Here is an 18,204-nt window from a genome sequence, read left to right as displayed (position 1 = left end):
TTACATGTTTATTACATGTTTTGAAATTTTTCTAATTATCTATCTAATTAGCACATTAGATTTAGTTATTGACATTTGAGAAACCAACATTCTTTCTCATGAGAAAGGCCCTTGCACAGAAAAGTGCTCGCTCTTCTCATCTCTGGGGTCAAAGGAGAGATTTTTAAACATGTGCTAATGACTTCTCCTTACTTAATAACAAAGACACACAAAAAAGTTACTTACTTCTCACAGGGCCCCTTTCAGGGAGATTTTATATATTGGGAAATATGCTTATGGGTTTTCCACCAACATCATCTTCCCTGAGGCTCCCCATGTCAGTAACTGACTGTGCTGTGCACGCCATTGCTTTGAAAGTTAGAAATGCAGTCATCTTTCTGAGACATCTCTATCCCTTTCCCTGATTCCCCCATATCCAATTCTACACCATAGGAAATTCGTTTTACCTCGTAAAATTCTTCAGAATACATTTACCTTTTCTCCATTTCTTTCTCCCATCACTCCAGTCTAGGTGAACTGTTTTATTCTTTTGCAGATTCTTTTAGTCACCTCTAGATTATCAATTCTTGTTTTCCTCTCAATTCATTCTCCACTCATTAACTAATATAAATTCATTAAACATTAATTCTGACTATATCACTCATTGCTCAAAACTCTCTAGTGCCTTCCCAATGCCCTTAGAATGAAATTCCTCACATGGCCTCTGTGGATCTGCACCACTAGTCTCTCCTGTTGTTGTTCAGTTGCTGAGTAGGTCATGACTAAGTCGTGTCCAGCTCTTTGTGACCCCATGGACTGCAGCATGGCAGACTCCTCTGTCCTCCACTATTTCCCAGAGTCTGCTTAAATTCATGTCCATTGAGTTGGTGATGCTATCTAACCATCTCATCCTTTGCTGACCCCTTCTTCTTTTGCCTTCAATCTTTCTCAGCATCAGGGTCTTTTCCAATGACTTGGCTCTTTGTATCAGGTGGCCAAAGTATATTGTCATCCTGCTTGTTTAACTTATATGCATAATCTCAGTTCAGTTCAGTGCAGATATATACATAATACATCAGGTGAAATGCCAGGCTGGATGAATCACAAGCTGGGATCATGGTTGCTGGGAGAACTATCAACAACCTCAGATATGTAGATGATACCACTCTAATGGCAGAAAGTGAAGAGGATCTTAAAAGCCTCTTGATGCGGGTGAAGGAGGAGAGTGAAAAAGCTGGCTTGAAGTCAACATTCAGAAAACTAAGATCATGGCATTCAGTCCCATTTCTTCATGGCAAATAGAAGGGGAAAAAGAGGAAGCAGTGACAGATTTTTTCTTGGGCTCCAAAATCACTGCGGAGGTGACCTCAGCCATGAAATTAGGTCTTTCCTACCTCTCCACCAATTGGAACCAACTCCTCCGCCTTCCTCTTTCCATCTGTGCTGATCTTCCTGTGCTACGAACTGGCCAAGCTTCTTCCATCCTCAGGGCCTTTGCACAAGCTTTTCCTTTGCCTTAGAATTCTTCCCCGGCCTACCCACTTCCTCATCCCTCTTCCCCAAGTTAATGCCTTATCCTTTAGGTTTCATTTTAAACATATCTTACCCAGGGAAACTTCCCTGTCTAAACAAGTCTACAGTGGATCTCCCTGTTATTTGCTTTCACTGTTTCTCCTCAGCATTTACCCCAATTCTAATTATACAGTTACAATGCTGTTTTATTTATTTTTTTAAATTATTATTATTTTTTATCTTTTGGCTGCGCTGCACTGCTACACTACACATGGGATCTCAATTCCTCAACCAGGCATCGAACCTGTGTCCCCTTCATTGGCAGCGCAGTCTTAACTACTGGACCATGATGGAAGTCCCTTATGTTGTTCCTTTAATTTTCTCTATTATTGGAATATCCATTTCATATAAAATTTAAATTGTAACAGGGTATAAAGTCTCTTCCCTTCCCTGTCTCTCTGCTACCAATTTCTCCTCCTTACAAATACTTAGTTTTAGCATTTTGAATATCCTTTCAGAGATATTTTGAGTATATAAGCAATGATGTACATAATATTCCTCTTTATTTTTGCCTTCTCTTCTATTAACACAGATCTTATGTACATTTTTCCACACTTTGTTTTTATCTGTTACTAATATATTGTGGCAATCTTTTATATCACTATGTAAATAGTTTATTTTTCATGTACCATATGGTATGGGCACATCATAATTTCTTTAACCTCAATTTTTAGGCATTTGTTTTGTTTTCATGCTTTGGTTATTACAAACAATGCTGCATTGAATAACTTTGTATTGAAGGCCATTTCCCACATTTATACCTATAGTATATATTCCTAGAATTAAAATAAAGAAATTAAAGGTTATGTGCATTTTTAATTTGGGAAGTAATTCCCAAACTGCTGTCAATGGAGGCTGTAACAATTCACATTTTCTCTAGCCGCAGAGGAAGAATGCATGTTTACTCATAACTCAGTGAAAATTTTGTTCTCTGCCAATGTAAGAGGTAGAAAATATCTCTTGGAACCTTTAATTTGCATGTTTTCTCTTCCTCGCAAAGTTATATTTTCATATGTTTAAGACGCATTTGTATTTCTTCTTTAGTGAACTGTTTCTTCATAAACTTTGCTTATGTTATTATTTAATGTGTGACTTCCTCAATACACTCTAAGGCAGGGGTCCCCAACCTCTGGGATCTAATGTCTGATAATCTACGGTACAGCTGATGTAATAATTGAAATGAAGTACACAATAAATGTAATGCTCTTGAATCATCCTCAGACCATCCCCCCTACACTGGTTGTGTGGGAAAAACTGTCTTCCATGAAACAGATCCCTGGTGCCAAAAAGGTTGGAGAATAGTGCTCTAAGGTCAGAGATCCCCTGTATTTTGCTCATCGCATAGCTCTTGGTACTGGAATGAATGAAGCTGGAAGAAATGACTGGCTCATGTTAAGCAGTAGTTAAATTTAGAACTCATGTTTGACTCCACAGCCCACGTATTTTCACAATCACTCCGTGGAAAGACGAAGCATTTAATTCACCACACCAGGGGCTAGAAAGGTAAAACGGCCCAAGTGTGCTGGGAAGCCAGGACTGTGGCAGAATGGTGAACAAATGCTACCTACAGTAGCAGCCAATTTTCAGATCTGTTTTACCATCAAGCAGGACTGCACACCTATTGTCGGATCTTTATTTACTCTGAGGCCAGATTTCTGGCTTTCTTAAGAAATCTCCTAATTTTTTAAGTTTCCGATCGTACAAGACTGCATTTAAATACAGCCCACCGGCAGGATTTGCAACCTCTAGCGTAAACAGAAGTGGGAGGCTGATGAGGCGGGTAATATCTTAGCTGGATAAAGACAGTCAAGAAAACTACGAATTTTTATGTAAGGCGAAAATGAGGTTCTCAGCCGTAGGGTCTCGGCTTGGGAGCCGGGACTCCCAGAAGGCTTGAAATAAACGCTGGGTGGCGTCAAAGCTGAGCAGGGACAGGAGTGGCTGTACCCAGCGCTGTCGGGGGGGTTTCTCAAGGAACGTCCACACACGGGCGTGAGGCGATAGGGGCTGGCAGGGACGAAGACGACGACTGGCTGCGCATTCGCTCACCGGCTCCTTTAGAGCCAAGTGGACCGCCCGAAAGCGCTCGACCAGTTCCGACATTCTAGAAGATCCACAACCTCCCAGGCTAACCCTTCCGCTCGGCGATCTACTTCTTTCCCTATTCAGGCCCCTCCCCTCTCCCCCAGTCCTACGATTTCCGTTTGCCTGGTCGTCTGGGAAACCAGCAACTTCCGGCCTCGCAGCGGTGGGCGGAGCTAAGATGGCTGAAGAGAAACTGTCTGTGGTGAGCTTCGAGATTCTGTTTGGTGTGTGGGCCTCTGGCCGGGGTTGGGGTTGGGCAGGGTCGGGCCGGGCGGAGCGGAGAGGCGGGTAGGCGGGTGGCCTGTGTCCCACGTAGCGGCCGCTGGGGAAATGCGGGGCTGGGACTGGAACACCTCGGGTCGGGCGGGGTGATGCGGTCGGGTTCCGGGGAATTGCTCTGCCCGGGTCCCGGCTGAGATCTTTGCAGCTCTGGGCCTGTGCTAGGACTGGGGTTGCTCTTGGGGTGCTCCGGACAGAGAAAGGAGGTTTTCATTAGAAAAGGCTTTTTTACTCGCCCCATGCTTTCTGTCTACGAGGTTAGGAAAGGAAACACTGTCACCTGTGTAGAGACAATTTCTGTTAATCTCTGGATTAGGCAGTGAGGCAAATCCTGAAAGCTTTCTTCTGCGTGTGGGTCGGGACCGTGTTTTAGCAAATATAGGAATTCAACTGGTCTGAGTTAAGCGTTGATTAAATTCCACAGAACTTCTAATACAGAGTAACTCAGTTGAATTCAGGATGACCCAGTAGTAGTTATTTTGGAGGCGTAAATTCACAACTGGCTCTAATTTCTATAGAGTTCCAAGTGTGAGACTGTGTTTCCCTTGTTTTAATGTTGAATTTCCAAGGATGTTCTGCGGGTTTGTTAAAATGACTTATTTGTTGTTGTTGTTTTAGTGGCTAAGTCGTGTCCGACTCTTTTGCGACCCCACTCGGAATTTATTGCCCTTTTAAAAAATGTAGGAGGCAAAATAGCAGTCTTTGACAGACTGTTTTATACCTTAGTTTTGGCTGCTGAGGAGCACGGCCAGTAATACGTGTAGGGGGTCTGTTTGTTTTCTAGTCTGTCTTCAGAGAAATCAAATTATATTAGTATAATGAGAAAACTCTGTGTACAGACTATGAGGCCCAAAGCAGTTTGTTAAGCTACGAATTAAAAAAAAATTAAAAGCGTTATTAATGTTCCTAGAATTTAGACATTGAAAACATAAGATACTTAAGCTCCATAATCTTAAGTGTAAGGTATAAAGGGTAACATGACATTGCTGCAAATATAACTTAGTCTTCCGTGCTCATTGCAGGTGTAGGTAGGTATTCATGAGCAGAATATGAGTGTGATGGCAGAATTGTCTGTACTTTTGAATCCCTGGTAGTGTATTAAAGAGAATGGTTTATTTTGATATGATTTAGCGCTTTGGCTGCAAGTTAATAATTTTCATTATTATCAAATTTATTGCTAGCAGTGTTACGTTTATAATAACTCATTTTTCAGGTTAGGGCTGAATGGAAATTTGAATTTCTATCCTCTTTGGAAGTTATATGGCATCTTGTAATAGTACTAAAAGGACCTAGCCATGCCTCTCCATCTGTATCATATTGAAATAAAAGCACACCATAAGCACCTGGTCCACTGGTGTTCCTTGTAATACTGTTTATAGTGACAAAAAGCTGGAAACAGAGTGAATTCCCATTAGTAGGGTAATGGATGGCTTCTGATATTCCCATACTGAGGAATATTATGCAGCCATTAAAAAGAATGTCCGAACTACATATGTTGATGTGAAGGGATTTCTGTGGTGTACATTTAAGTAAAAGCTAGTTGTGGAGTGGGGTGTTAAAGAAAATTCAGAGTAAATTTTCAAGATTGTATTGGCTTTATTCAGTGATATGGCATCCAATCTAGGAGACAGAAAGGCGCTCTGAGGAGCTGTACAAAATAAAATACTTTCATAGGCAAAAGTGAGCAGGAACAAGGAAGTTATAGACAAAAAGAGGGTTGGTTATGGCAAGGTGACTTTCCTTCAGGGGATGGCAGAGGTCTGTCAGTTATAGTATATAACTAGTGCTGATCAGAGGACTCCTGATTGGTTTAAGATTCCATTTCTGGGAGAGCTAAAACTAAGTTTTGATTTGGTGACTTGGGGCTTAGCAAGCAAACATGACTCCATGTTGTGCCTGTTGTTAACAGGGATATATTGTGTGATGTTAATTTTGTGATGCAAAGGAAAAACATGTAGATCTGTAGATATGCATTTATAGAGGAGGAGAGAAGACGAAGACTTAAAATTCAGAATTTTGAACACATTTGTAAGGAAAAATCTAAGAATTCTGCAGCAAAGACTTGAGGCTAAGAGACATCCCAGCAAAATGAAGTATAACTAGTCCAGTGTGGAACACACAGAAATTGTAATATGCTACTGAAACTACTGAGGATTATTACTTGTTCCTTAGGAGAACTGGGGACTGATATTTCTGTCTTATTTAAGAATATATGATAAATAGTTTAGATAGCTTGACGAAACAAGTGAATAACTCTGGTTTCCTGGCTTTATGCTTAAAAACATTTTTATAACTCCCCCAAATTCCTGGGGTTTTTTTTTTGGTGTATTTGTGTAAATACCCATCATTCTTCCTGTAAATTAGAAGATTAAACCTTTCAGAACAGAAAGCAAGAATTACTGCTTGCTACTACTTGCTCAAATATAGTGCCTAGCATATATCAAATGATAGCATATATCATCTAACATGAATGTTAGGTGAATAAATGATCATAGAACTACTTAAAGATGAAGAAAGAACCAAAAAAAAGTAAGGAACTTACTATATATCTCTCCCAGTTATGAATGAGATTGAGTGGGCTAAGAGAATCCTTTGTATTGCAGAATGTCCTGGAAGATCTTTTGAGACAGAGACTCATCAAAAAATTGTAATTTATTTTAATTCTACTTTGTGCAGAAAGAAGCACTGCTGACTAATGAAAGTGCTTTCTGACCATTTAAGACTCTTTAATTGATATGTTCCCCAAAATTAAAAAAGTCCCAGGTAGATTTAAAAAATATGGGGTTCTTTAGCCAGCTTTGTTGAGGTATAATACACATACCATAAAATTTACCTATTTTAAGTGTACAATTTGATCAGTTTTAGTAAATTTATATAGTTGCACAACTGTCACTACCATTCACTTATGTCCATCACTCCCGAAAGTTCCCTCAAGACCTAACTACAGGTATACTCCTAATGCCAGCACATGTCTAATCTGCTTTCTGACTGCACAGTTTTGCTTTTTCTACAATTTCATGTAATGGAATCACTTAGCATGTAGTTTGAGGTTCATTCATATTTTATGTAACAGTAAAAGTTTGTTAACTTTTTATTTCTAAGCAGAATTGATGGATATTTAGATTGTTTCCTGTTTTTGGCTATTTGAATAATGTCACGATGATTATTGGCATACAAGTCTTTGCATGCCTGTGTTTTCATTTCTCTAGGAGAGTAATTGCTATGTTATATGGTAAGTTTATGCTTTAAAAAGAAACAAAACCTAAAACTGTTTCCTTAAGTGGCTAAACTATACCGTTTAACATTTCTGTGAGCAGTGTATGAGGAATTCAGTTTTTTCACATCCTTGGTTAACACTTCGTATTGTCAGCTTTCTTGAATTTAGCTCATCTAGTGGATGTGTAGTAGTGGTTATTGTGATTTTAATTTGTGTTTCCCTAATGAATAATGGTATTGAATACTTTTTTATGTGCTTATTCATCCATATCTTTTTAAAGTGTCTCTACAAGTCTTTTGCCCATTTAAAAATGGATTGTTTCTTTGATTAAGATTTCTATGTTTGTTCTATCAAGATAATAAAACAGCTAAAAGAACAAATTATAAATTCTTTTTTATTTTGAGGTTTTTTTTTTTTGGTTGTTCTGAAAGAATAAAAGGTTATTAAAAGTTTTAAAGAGCAGTCTTGTTGATCTTTGAACACCATGGGGATTAGGGGCACTTATTCTCTGCACAGTTGAAAATCTAATTTACAGTGGCTCTGTCTATCCCTAGCTCCCTTGCATCTGTGGACTTAACCAGTCTTGGGATATATTTATATTTTTACTACTGAAATATACTTAATATTTTTACTATAAATATTCAATATATAAAATATTAAGTATTTAATATATAAATTATACACAAATTTAAATATTAAATTTAATATTGTTACTATTGAAAAAAATCTGTATATAAGTTGACCCTCAGAATTCAAACCCTTGTTGTTTGTCAACTCTATAATGGAAACTTGTACTCATACTTAACATGTTAAGAAATGAGTTATTAAAAACAAACTTACCTAAATGTCTCTTCCTTGCTGCATTTTCCCCTTTTTTTAATCAGAAATGATCTTGTTCCTTAATTTTTTTTTTTTGTTCCTTAATTTTACGTTAATTATTCTTTGGTTTTTGTTATAGCTTTTATCATACTTAATATCCTTAAACAATATATTGATTTTTTTTAATTAATGTTTTTTCATTTTTTAAAGCTATGAGATATCTTATTATAGGGAAATGCTACCATTTGTCCATTCTGTTAGATAGAGATTTGGGTTATTTCTGATTTTTTTCCAGTTTTATTGTGGTGTAATTGACAAAATTGTTACATATTTATAATATACAACGTGATGATTATACACACACACACACACAGTGAAAGGATTCCCATCACTGAGTTAATTAACACACCCATCACCTGTTTTGTATATGAGGAGAGTTAAATTCTATACTCTTGGCAAATTTCAGTTATTCGATACAGTGTTATTGAATATAGTCACCATGTTATACATTAGATCCTTAGACCATATTCATCCTATAACACCTGGCAAGCACTTTTTTAGTTTCTGTTTCCGTGAGTTCAGTGTTTGTTTTTTTTCCTTTCTGGTTTTTAATTAAAAAAAAAAAAAAGATTGAAAAAAAAAAAAGAATGCTGCTGGGAACAGGGCCGGGACTAGAGTAAGGCAACTGAAGTACTGAGGGTGCAGAATTTAGTAATATCTCAGACCTGGCTATGAACACTTTTATATCTGTCTCCTGATCTAAGAGTTTCCCCCATGGTATTCCTCGAAATGGATTGATTGCTGGTTTATGGGCTACATACATCTTTAACTTTGTAGCTTATGGGAAATTTTGAGATGATTGTAGCTATTTACGCTTCTACCACCAGTTCCCATTGCTCACATCCTTGTTATTGTTAGAGCTTTAAATTTTGTTAACATGGTGGATATGAAATCTTAAATGATAGTAATTTACATTTCCCTGATTAGTAATTAGTATTGTTGGTTGTCTCCATTTCCTTTTCTCTGCAATGCCTAGTTATTGTGTTTTATTTAATTTTCTACCTCAATATTTGCTTTTCTTACTGACTTGTAATACTTACAGTTACTGGCTGTTATTTGTCTTTTTTGGCTTTGTTTTGTATTGTATATATCTTCCCTCAGTCTTCAGTCTTCACTTCCTTTTTGGAACAAAAGTTATTATTTTTTGGCTGTGCTGCGCAGCTCAAGAGGTCTTATTTAGTTCCCTGACCGGGGTTGAACCCGAGGCCACAGCACTGAAAGCGCCAAGTCCTAACCACTGGACTACCAGAGAAGTCCCCAGAAGTTATTAATTGCAATGGAGTTGAATGTTTCTGTCTTTTCTTAATTGGTTTGTGCTTTTATATCTTGTTGGAAACTTCCCTACCCTGTGTATTTTTTAAAGGCTTTAAAATTTGCCCTTTCCATTATTAGTTTTCAATCTATTTTAATTTGTTTTCGTTTTCCTGATGAAGCTTTTTTCTTGAAGTCTGTTTTGTCTTGTCTAAACGTTAATATTGCTACTTTTCCTTTTTGCTTCTGTATTCCTGTTATATCTGTTCTCACTTTTACTTTGTTTTCCTTTGCCCTTTTATTTTAGATGTTTCTTTATACAGATAGCATATATCTAATTAAAAAAACCATTCTGGCAATCTGTCTTTTAGCTAGAGAATTTCATTTTTTTCTCCTTCTATTCTGACTTTCATCTTCCTTAAGAGAGTACTTAGATTTTTTAAATAATATATATTTAAATGAAAGTTCATACTAAACCTGAATAATACAGGGATCATCAAATGTTTTATTACCCGTTGCTTCCTGCCAGTTATGCCATTGTTCAGTTTTTTAGTTCTTGTATTTCTCAATTCAGCCCCACAAATTGTACTTTTTGTTTTATTTAGTAAGTAGATGCTTATACTTCCATATTTTACCAGTTCCTTTCGTTGTTTTACTCCTTGCTTCTGAGATTATTTTCCTTTTTCCTAATGTATGTTCGTTAAAACTTATTTAGGAATTCTAAAAATTCACATTTTGTCTGAAAGACTTTTAAATTTTGCCATTGTTCTTGAATGTTAGTTTTGATTGGTGTAAGAGTTCAGATTGGGAGTTGACAAACTGTTTAAGGGGACAGTTGTAATATTCTGAGCTTCATGGGCCATATATTCTCTGTCACAAGTCAGTCAGTTGTGCACATATAGTGGAGATCATCCATAGGCAATATGTAAACATGTGAGTGTAACTGTTCTGATAACATTTTGGTTCTAGACACTGAAGTTTGCTTTTTATATAATTTTCATGTGTTCTAAAATATTTAAAAAAATTTTAATATGTAAAATGTATAAGTCATTCTTAGCTTGCAGGCCATAGAGCATAGGCTGGATTTGACCTGTGAGCCATAGTTTGCTGATCTCATGTCTAGGTTAATATTCACTTTACTTAGTATTTTACTCTTGGGTAAGGTACATTAGTACCTAATTATTCTTAGAATGTCAATGATATTATCTTCTGTTTTTAATTGTTGAGAAGTCAGCTGTCAGTCTAATTGTTGTTTTGTTGCAGATAATCTGGTGATACATTTTTTCCTTTGGCTGGTTTTAAGAACTTATTGTCACTGCCGAGGTCCTATGATGTATCTAAGTGTGGATTTATTTTAATTTAACTTGGTTAGAATTGGTTGAGCATCCAGAATCTAAAGATTAGTTTGTCTCATTACCTCTGGAAATTTTCAGCCATTATTTTTGCTTATATACAACATACATGCATGCTAAGTCGTTGCAGTCATGTCAGACTCTGTGCGACCCTCTGGACTGCAGCCTGCCAGGCTCCTCTGTCCATGGGATTCTCCAGGCAAGAATACTGGAGTGGGTGGCCATGCTCTCCTCCAGGGATCCTTCCTGACCCAGATTGAGCCTGCATCTCTTACTTATACCCTGCATTGGCAGGCACATTCTTTACCACTAGTGCCACCTGGGAAGCTTCTTATACACAACATGGGAGGCAGGTTAAAAAAAAAATTCATTTGAAGATTTTCTGCCAAGTTATAGTATAGAATAGTGTGCCTATGATATTAAATAATGACTCTTTAAAAATACTCCATCCTAGAATTGAGTGCTAGATCATCTCTGTGTAGATGACCTTATAAGCTTCCTCTTATCAAAATTGTCACTTTTTTGGTTTGGGTGCTAAGCAGTATAGCATTAAGTATAATACTAATATGTTTTATAATACTAATATGTCTAAGAACTTAGCACATTTATTTATATACTTTATATCATACATTACAGTTCTATATAATAAATGCACATTGTAAGTATATATAATAAATATGCATTATGCATTATTAATAGTTGGGACAGCAAAAGTACAACTTGACATTTGGTTTTTAAACCATATTCAAAATAATTCTTTGTACTTTTATGCAGTTAACGGATTACTTGCATGATTGGAGAGCTGATGATGATTTTTATTTGAATGCTTCTTTAAGCTAGCAAGATTTATGATTGTGCTTTAACACAGGCTTCTTCATTTCAGAGAACTCAGGTTCCTGCATCTGCTGAATCTCAAAAACCCCGGCTGAAAAAAGGTCTGTATATAATTTCATTGCGTCTGTATATTTGCACAGATTTCTTTGTCTTATTGATTCTTCTATTCTGCCATATCTAGCTTTCATTTTGTGAAGTTGTTAGATATTAGGGGATTGATTTTACCTAAAAGTATGTTTAAGTGGAGTTTTATTTTAATATATAAATGTGTACTAACTTTCTACTTGTGGAAAAACCACTATAAAGTTCCTATAGTACAGATCAGGCCTCAAATAATCTCATGTATATGTGTGTTGAATAAGTGTGAGGTTTTATAAAAAGTCTGGGAAGCCTAACTTGGTGAGGACTCAGCGCTTTCACTGCCAGGGGCCCAGGTTAGATCTCTGATCAGGGAAGTAAGATGCTGTGAGGTGCAGCAAAAAATAAAATTAATTAATTAAAAAAATCCAACAGAGGTACGTATTATATAGAGGAATAAGATTTCTTCATTTGTTAACCTAGGAAGTCTTAGGAGGGTTTGCATTGAGTTTGTCAGTGACTGTACTGGATGTTCTTCCATGTTCACCCAGTTCTAAAGGACTGGGTGTCTTATCAACTTCCTAGGCATTAGAAAATACCTGAACTTTTTGTTTAGCAGGAGAGACCATCTGTTTTATTGTTTATTCATTTATTTATTATCTGCTAGATGAGGAAACATGTAAGGGCTGTGAGTTGCCCAGGGTCTTGTGTGTTGCTCTTGTTTGCATACCCGAGTTATAGTCACCAGGGTATATGCCGTTTTGCAGCGTGCGTTCTCCTGTTGTTTGCTAAGAGTTTTGATTTTGTTAATAAAGTGTTTATTTGGGGCATTTCTGTTATTCTGTTATTCTTTGAAATTATAATACAAGTTGTTGGAAAATACTAACTTTCAGGAATTTATTTTCAAAGGTTTTTTTTTTTTTTTTTTTAGGAAAACAGCTTTCATTGAAAGAACAGTACATCTACAATGTAGATTATTTGTGAAATTTAGATGAATTCTGCCAGTGTCTAACATCATTGCTAATTTTTTTTTTTTTAATATTTATATGTTTTTATTTGGCTGCACTGGGTCTTAGCTGTGGCATGCAGGATCTGTAGTTCTGGCATGTGGGATCCAGTTCCCTGACCAGGGATCAAAGGGCCCCTGCATTTGGGAGCAAGGAGTCTTAGCCACTGGACCACCAGGGAAGTCCCCATTGCTAATATTTTAAACTCCATTTCTGGGCATGAGAATCTTCTTGCTGTGATATCTGTTCATTTAATCAGTAGGGTGTCTTGGGACTTGTGGGTATTGTAATCATCTCTCCAGTATTCTTTCCATGCTTCCTCCAGGGTCATCCTGTGTGGTTCAGTTGACTTCCAGTCCAAGAAAATTGTAATTAGTATACACCAATCAAGAATTGGCCCATGCCCAATTCAGGCTAATGAGATGAAAAGTTTATAGCTATTGGAAAAGAGATATATTTGACAAGTATGCTATAAAATTTAGCAGTGCCATAGTGCCCTTTCCAATCAGTTCTTCCTCCCTTCTCGACTGCATAGCAATGACTTTCTGGTTTCTGGTATTAAAGTTGAGCTTTTCCTGTTCTTGAACCCCTCATATGTGTGAGTACTTAGCAGGTTCCAAGACCAGTGATAGGTATTTGGAATGCACAGATAAATAGGGCATGGATTCTGCCCTCAGGGAACTGACAGTCTTCAGGGCATAGGGAATATAAGCAAATAGTTAAAGTGCAGTGTGTATTCCCTAGGTCCATCCTTCTGAAGGTTAAACATTTCCAGTTTCAACTCTTGCCATGTGAGAGTTCAGAACTCATTTGCCATTATTGCTTTGGCTCTATAGTTAAATTTGTTGGCCCTCTTGGAAGTAGAGCATTTAGGACTAAATAGAATATTCCAGGTATGATGTGAACAGGGCCTATGAAATGTCTGGAAGATAAAATCTGTTGATCTGGATCTTTATGTTAATCAGCTAAGGTTCCTTTGCCTTTGGGCAACCATTTTACACATTTGCAATACCATTGTATTGCACAGTGTCAGGGGTATGATTCATATATAAATATAATGCATTATAAATGATGCCTTTGGAATTGTTCAAGGTGGTGACACAGGCTTGTAAAATATCAAGGGTATAACCTGCTCTTGTCCTTCCCTTAATTTCTGGCTTCTGTAACCCAAGATTTTATCTGCTGATACGGTGAATCACATTGATTGAATTTTGGAATGTTGTGCCAACCTTGCATTCCTGGGATAAACCCCGCATGGTCATGGTGTAGTAAACTTTTTTATATATTGCTGGATTCGGTATATATATATACCGAATCAACTTTTGATTTTGCTAATATTTTGTTAAGTATTTTTGCATCTGTGTTCATGAGGGATGTTGGTCTGTAGTTTTTTTTTTTTTTTTCCTGCAGCACTTTTGTTTGTTTTTGGTATTAGGGTTATGCTGACCTTAAAACAAGTTGGGAACTATTTTCTCGTCTGTTTTCTGGAAAATTGTGTATAGAATTAGTGTTATTTCTTAAATATTTGCTGGAATTGGACAGTGAAGCAGTCCCAGTCTGGATCTTTTTGTTGTTAGAAGGTTTTTAAGTTAAGCCAAATTTCTTTAATAGATGTGGGACTATTAAGGTTACATATTTCTTTAGACACTGGTTTGATAATGTTTCTCTTTCAAAGAAATTTGTCCATTTCATCTTAGTTATTAAATTTATAGACATAAAATTCATAATACGTCTTTATTTTCCTTTTAAGGTCTAGGATATATAGTGATGTTCTGTTCCTGAATTTAGTACTTTATATTTTCTTTTTTTTTTGCTTGATCAGTCTGGTTAGATGTTTATACATTTTATTGATCTTTTCAAGAACCAACTTTTGATTTTATTTTTTCTCTATTGCTTTTTTGTTTCAGTTTCATTGATTTCTGCTTTTACCTAATATTTTCTTGTGTTTAATTTGCTTTTCTTTTTGCAATTTCTTAAGGTAGAAACTTAGATCATTGATTTGAGATCTTCTTTCTTCTGTTATAAGCATTTAGTACTTACATCTCTCTCTAAACATGGCTTAACTGCTTCACATACATTTCAAATGTTATGTTTTAACTTTTATTCAATTCTAGATATTTTAAAATTTACTTTGTGTTCCTTCTTGACCCATATACTATTAAGAAAAGTATTGATTGATTTCGATATATTTGGGAAGTTTTCCAGACCTTTTCTCCCCCTGCTGCTGCTGCTAAGTCGCCTCAGTCATGTCCGCCTCTGTGCAACCCCATAGACAGCAGCCCACCAGGCTCCCCCGTCTCTGGGATTCTCCAGGCAAGAACACTGGAGTGGGTTGCCATTTCCTTCTCCATTTCTCCCCCTAGGTATCTTTTAATTATTGGTTCTTAGTTTCATTTTATTATGATTAGAGAACACACTTGTTTTATGGCCCAGAATGTGTTTCATATCTCTTGAAAAGAATGTGTTTTCTTCTCCTGTTGGGTGGTGTATTCTCTAAATGTCAGTTAAGTCTACTTGGTTGAAAGTGTTATTCTGTGTACTTACTGATACAGATACTGTTGTCCTTAATGAGAGGAAAGTGTTGAGGTTCAGTTCAGTTCAGTCGCTCAGTTGTGTGCGACTCTTTGCGACCCCATGAACTGCAGCACGCCAGGCCTCCCTGTCCAACACCAACTCCCGTAGCCTACCCAGACTCATGTCCATTGAGTCGATAATGCCATCCAACCATCTCATCCTCTGTCACCCCTTCTCCTCCTGCCCTCAATCTTTCCCAGCATCAGGGTCTTTTCAAATGAGTTAGCTCTTTGCATCAGGTGGCCAAAGTATCAGGGTTTCCACTTCAACATCACTCCCTCCAATGAACTCCCAGGACTGATCTCCTTTAGGATGGACTGGTTGGATCTCCTTGCAGTCCAAGGGACTCTCAGTCTTCTCCAACACCACAGTTCAAAAGCATCAATCCTTTGGCACTCAGCTTTCTCTATAGTCCAACTGTCACATCCATACATGACCACTGGAAAAACCATAGCCTTGAATAGACGGACCTTTGTTGGCAAACTAATGGCTCTGCTTTTTAATATGCTGTCTAGGTTGGTCATAACTTTCCTTCCAAGGAATAAGCATCTTTTAATTTATAATGAGAAAATCAGCATAAGCTTATAGAAATTTGGAAAACATAGGGAAGTATAAAGAAAACAGAAAAAAATCAGCCCTAAGGATTAGTGAACTTTGACAAATTAAAAATCAATGTAGTATTTTGAACAGAAAGCCTCCATATTTCACTGTGCAATCCTTAGATGTCTCACAGATGGCCAGCAGGCACATGTAAAGATGCTCCTAATTACTAAGTATTAGAGAAATGCAAATCAAAACTATGAGGTACTGCCTCACACTGATCAGAGTCTTCATCATTAAAAAGCCTACATATAGTAAATCCTGGAGAGAGTGGAGAAACGGGAGCCCTCTTACATTGTTGGTGGGAATGTAAATTGGTGCAGCTGCTATGGAAAACAGTATGGAGGTTCCTCAAAAAACTAAAAATGGAGTTGCCATATAATCAAGCAGTTCCATTCCTGGGCATATACCTAGACAAAACTCTTAATTCAGAAAGATACATGCTTCCCTGTGTTCATAGCAGCACTATTTACCAAGCCAAGACATGTAACGAACCTACATGATATGATAAAGGCTTATCATAGTATATGGAAAATCTAGTATTTTGTTGAAATAGTATATAACATAGTATATGAAATAATATGTATTTAGTATATGAAGCAATATATGTCATAGTATATCGAAAATCTAGTATGAAGAAAATCATAGTATTTTGTTCAAAATCATGGTAAAGGTTTATCATAGTATATTGATTTAGTTCCCTGTGCTATAGAGTAGAACCTTGTTGTCTATCCATCCTATATATAGTAGTTTGCATATGCTAATTCCAAACTCCCAATACTTCCCTCCCTCACTTCTTTGCCCCTTGGCAACCACAAGTCTGTTCTCTGTGTCTGTGAATACGCTTCCCTGGTGGCTCAGCTGGTAAGAATCCGCTGGTAATGCCAGAGACCTGGGTTCAATCCCTGGGTTGGAAAGATTCTCTGGAGAAGGGAATGGCTACCCACTCCAGTATTCTGGCCTGTAGAATTCCATGGACTGTGTAGTCTATGGGGTTGCAAAGAGTCAGACACAACTAAGCGACTTTCACTAAGGTTTCACATGATAAGCCATTATGGAAAAGAATATGAAAAAGAATTAGATAAATAGATATAGATGAGTCACTTTGCTGTATGGCAGACATTAACATTGTAAATCAACTATATTTCAATAAGAGGCTTCCCAGATGGCACAGTGGTAAAGAATCTGCCTGCCAATGCAGGAAATGCAAAAGTGGATTTGATCCCCTGGTCAGGAAGATCCCTTGGTGTAGGAACTGGCAACCCACTCCAGTACTCTTGCCTGGAAAATTCCATGGACAGAGGAGCCTGGCAGGCTACAGTCCATGAGGTTGCAAGGAGTCAGACATGACTGAGCACACATACATACTTCAATAAAAATTTAAAAATCCTTAAATATCTTTTTAATCTCTAGTTTGGATTTTCTCAATCTTGGTACTATCGACTTTTTGGTCAAGATAATTGTTTGTTGGGGGAGCTGTCCTGTATATTGCAAGATGGTAACTGCATTCTTGATCTCTACTTAGTAGATGTTAGTAGCACCCAGTTGTGACAACCAGAAATGTCTCCAGATATTGCCAGATGTTCCCTAGGGTACAAAATTGTTCCTGATTGAGAACCACTGCTGTAGTTAAAGAGTATGATACTTCAGTAGAAGGTAGAATATAGGAAGTTGGTAAGTTTAACATGGAGACTTACACATAAGTTGAATTAACAGGCAGAGAAACTTTATTTGAACAAGCAGCAGCCATGGCATTTTAACTGAGAAGTTCTGAGTCTGGATTTGGATGTTGTCTCCTACACCCTTCCCTCCTCAGCTTGAGAGGCCAGTATCCTAGCTTGACTCCAGTCTTAAGGGTAGTGAGTGCCAGCTCACTGGAGGAGGTAAACAATTTTCTATTTGGCATTCTTGTCTAAATATATTAGGACTTTTTCAAGAACAAGCAACTTATTTGGAATTGTTTACAGAACTACTTGATGGTTCTGAGAAAAAATATCCTACATGGGGCTACTTACATCCTCTTCATTTTCCTCCCATGCTATGACCTCAGATAACTCAGAAAACTTTCTTCTGGCTTTCAGTTGAGGTGAGTTAATTGATTTACTTCATGGGCTTATTTCCTTCCTTAAAGGAGTCTTCATTGAAGACCTTACCCATTTTGGAGTGGCTGCATAGCCTAGGATGAATTTAATTTACAGTCTGAGACAGTCTATTTACTAGGTGAGAAACTTGGTCTCAGCTTGTGGTTTGCTTTTAAAATATCTTTTAATAAATGAAAAAAAAAATCTTTTAATAAATGAAGTTTTAAGAAATTGTGGCAAAACATACATAAAATTTACTTCTTTAATCATTTAAAAGTACAATGCAGTGGCATCAGTGGCATTCACCATGTTGTGCAACCATCACCATCATCTATTTTCAGAACTTTTTTAGGACCCCAAACAAATTCTCTAACCATTAAATATAAACTCTCCATTTCCCCTCACCTCTAGCCCCT

General features: G+C 37.1%; 1 protein-coding gene across 5 annotated transcripts in view; it reads left to right on the top strand.

The window, feature by feature from the left end:
• Positions 1 to 1,041: 1,041 nt before the first annotated feature.
• The window catches only part of BBS4 (Bardet-Biedl syndrome 4), a 49,998-nt gene continuing 32,835 nt past the window's right edge, over positions 1,042 to 18,204 (top strand). Inside the window, exons 1-2 of one of the 5 annotated variants that reach the window (XM_043919672.1) lie at positions 1,042 to 3,838; positions 11,498 to 11,549. In XM_043919672.1, coding sequence (XP_043775607.1) covers positions 3,815 to 3,838; positions 11,498 to 11,549 — 76 coding nt within the window. In that variant the 5' untranslated portion in view covers positions 1,042 to 3,814. Of the gene's footprint in view, positions 3,861 to 11,497; positions 11,550 to 18,204 lie in introns of those variants that run through there. The other 4 variants (XM_043919675.1, XM_043919674.1, XM_043919676.1 and 1 more) reach the window with 4 other exon arrangements.

The sequence above is a fragment of the Cervus elaphus genome, chromosome 12 (genome assembly GCF_910594005.1).
Source record: "Cervus elaphus chromosome 12, mCerEla1.1, whole genome shotgun sequence".
In the NCBI taxonomy this organism is placed as follows: domain Eukaryota; kingdom Metazoa; phylum Chordata; class Mammalia; order Artiodactyla; family Cervidae; genus Cervus; species Cervus elaphus.
This window is presented reverse-complemented; position numbering and strand designations above follow the sequence as displayed.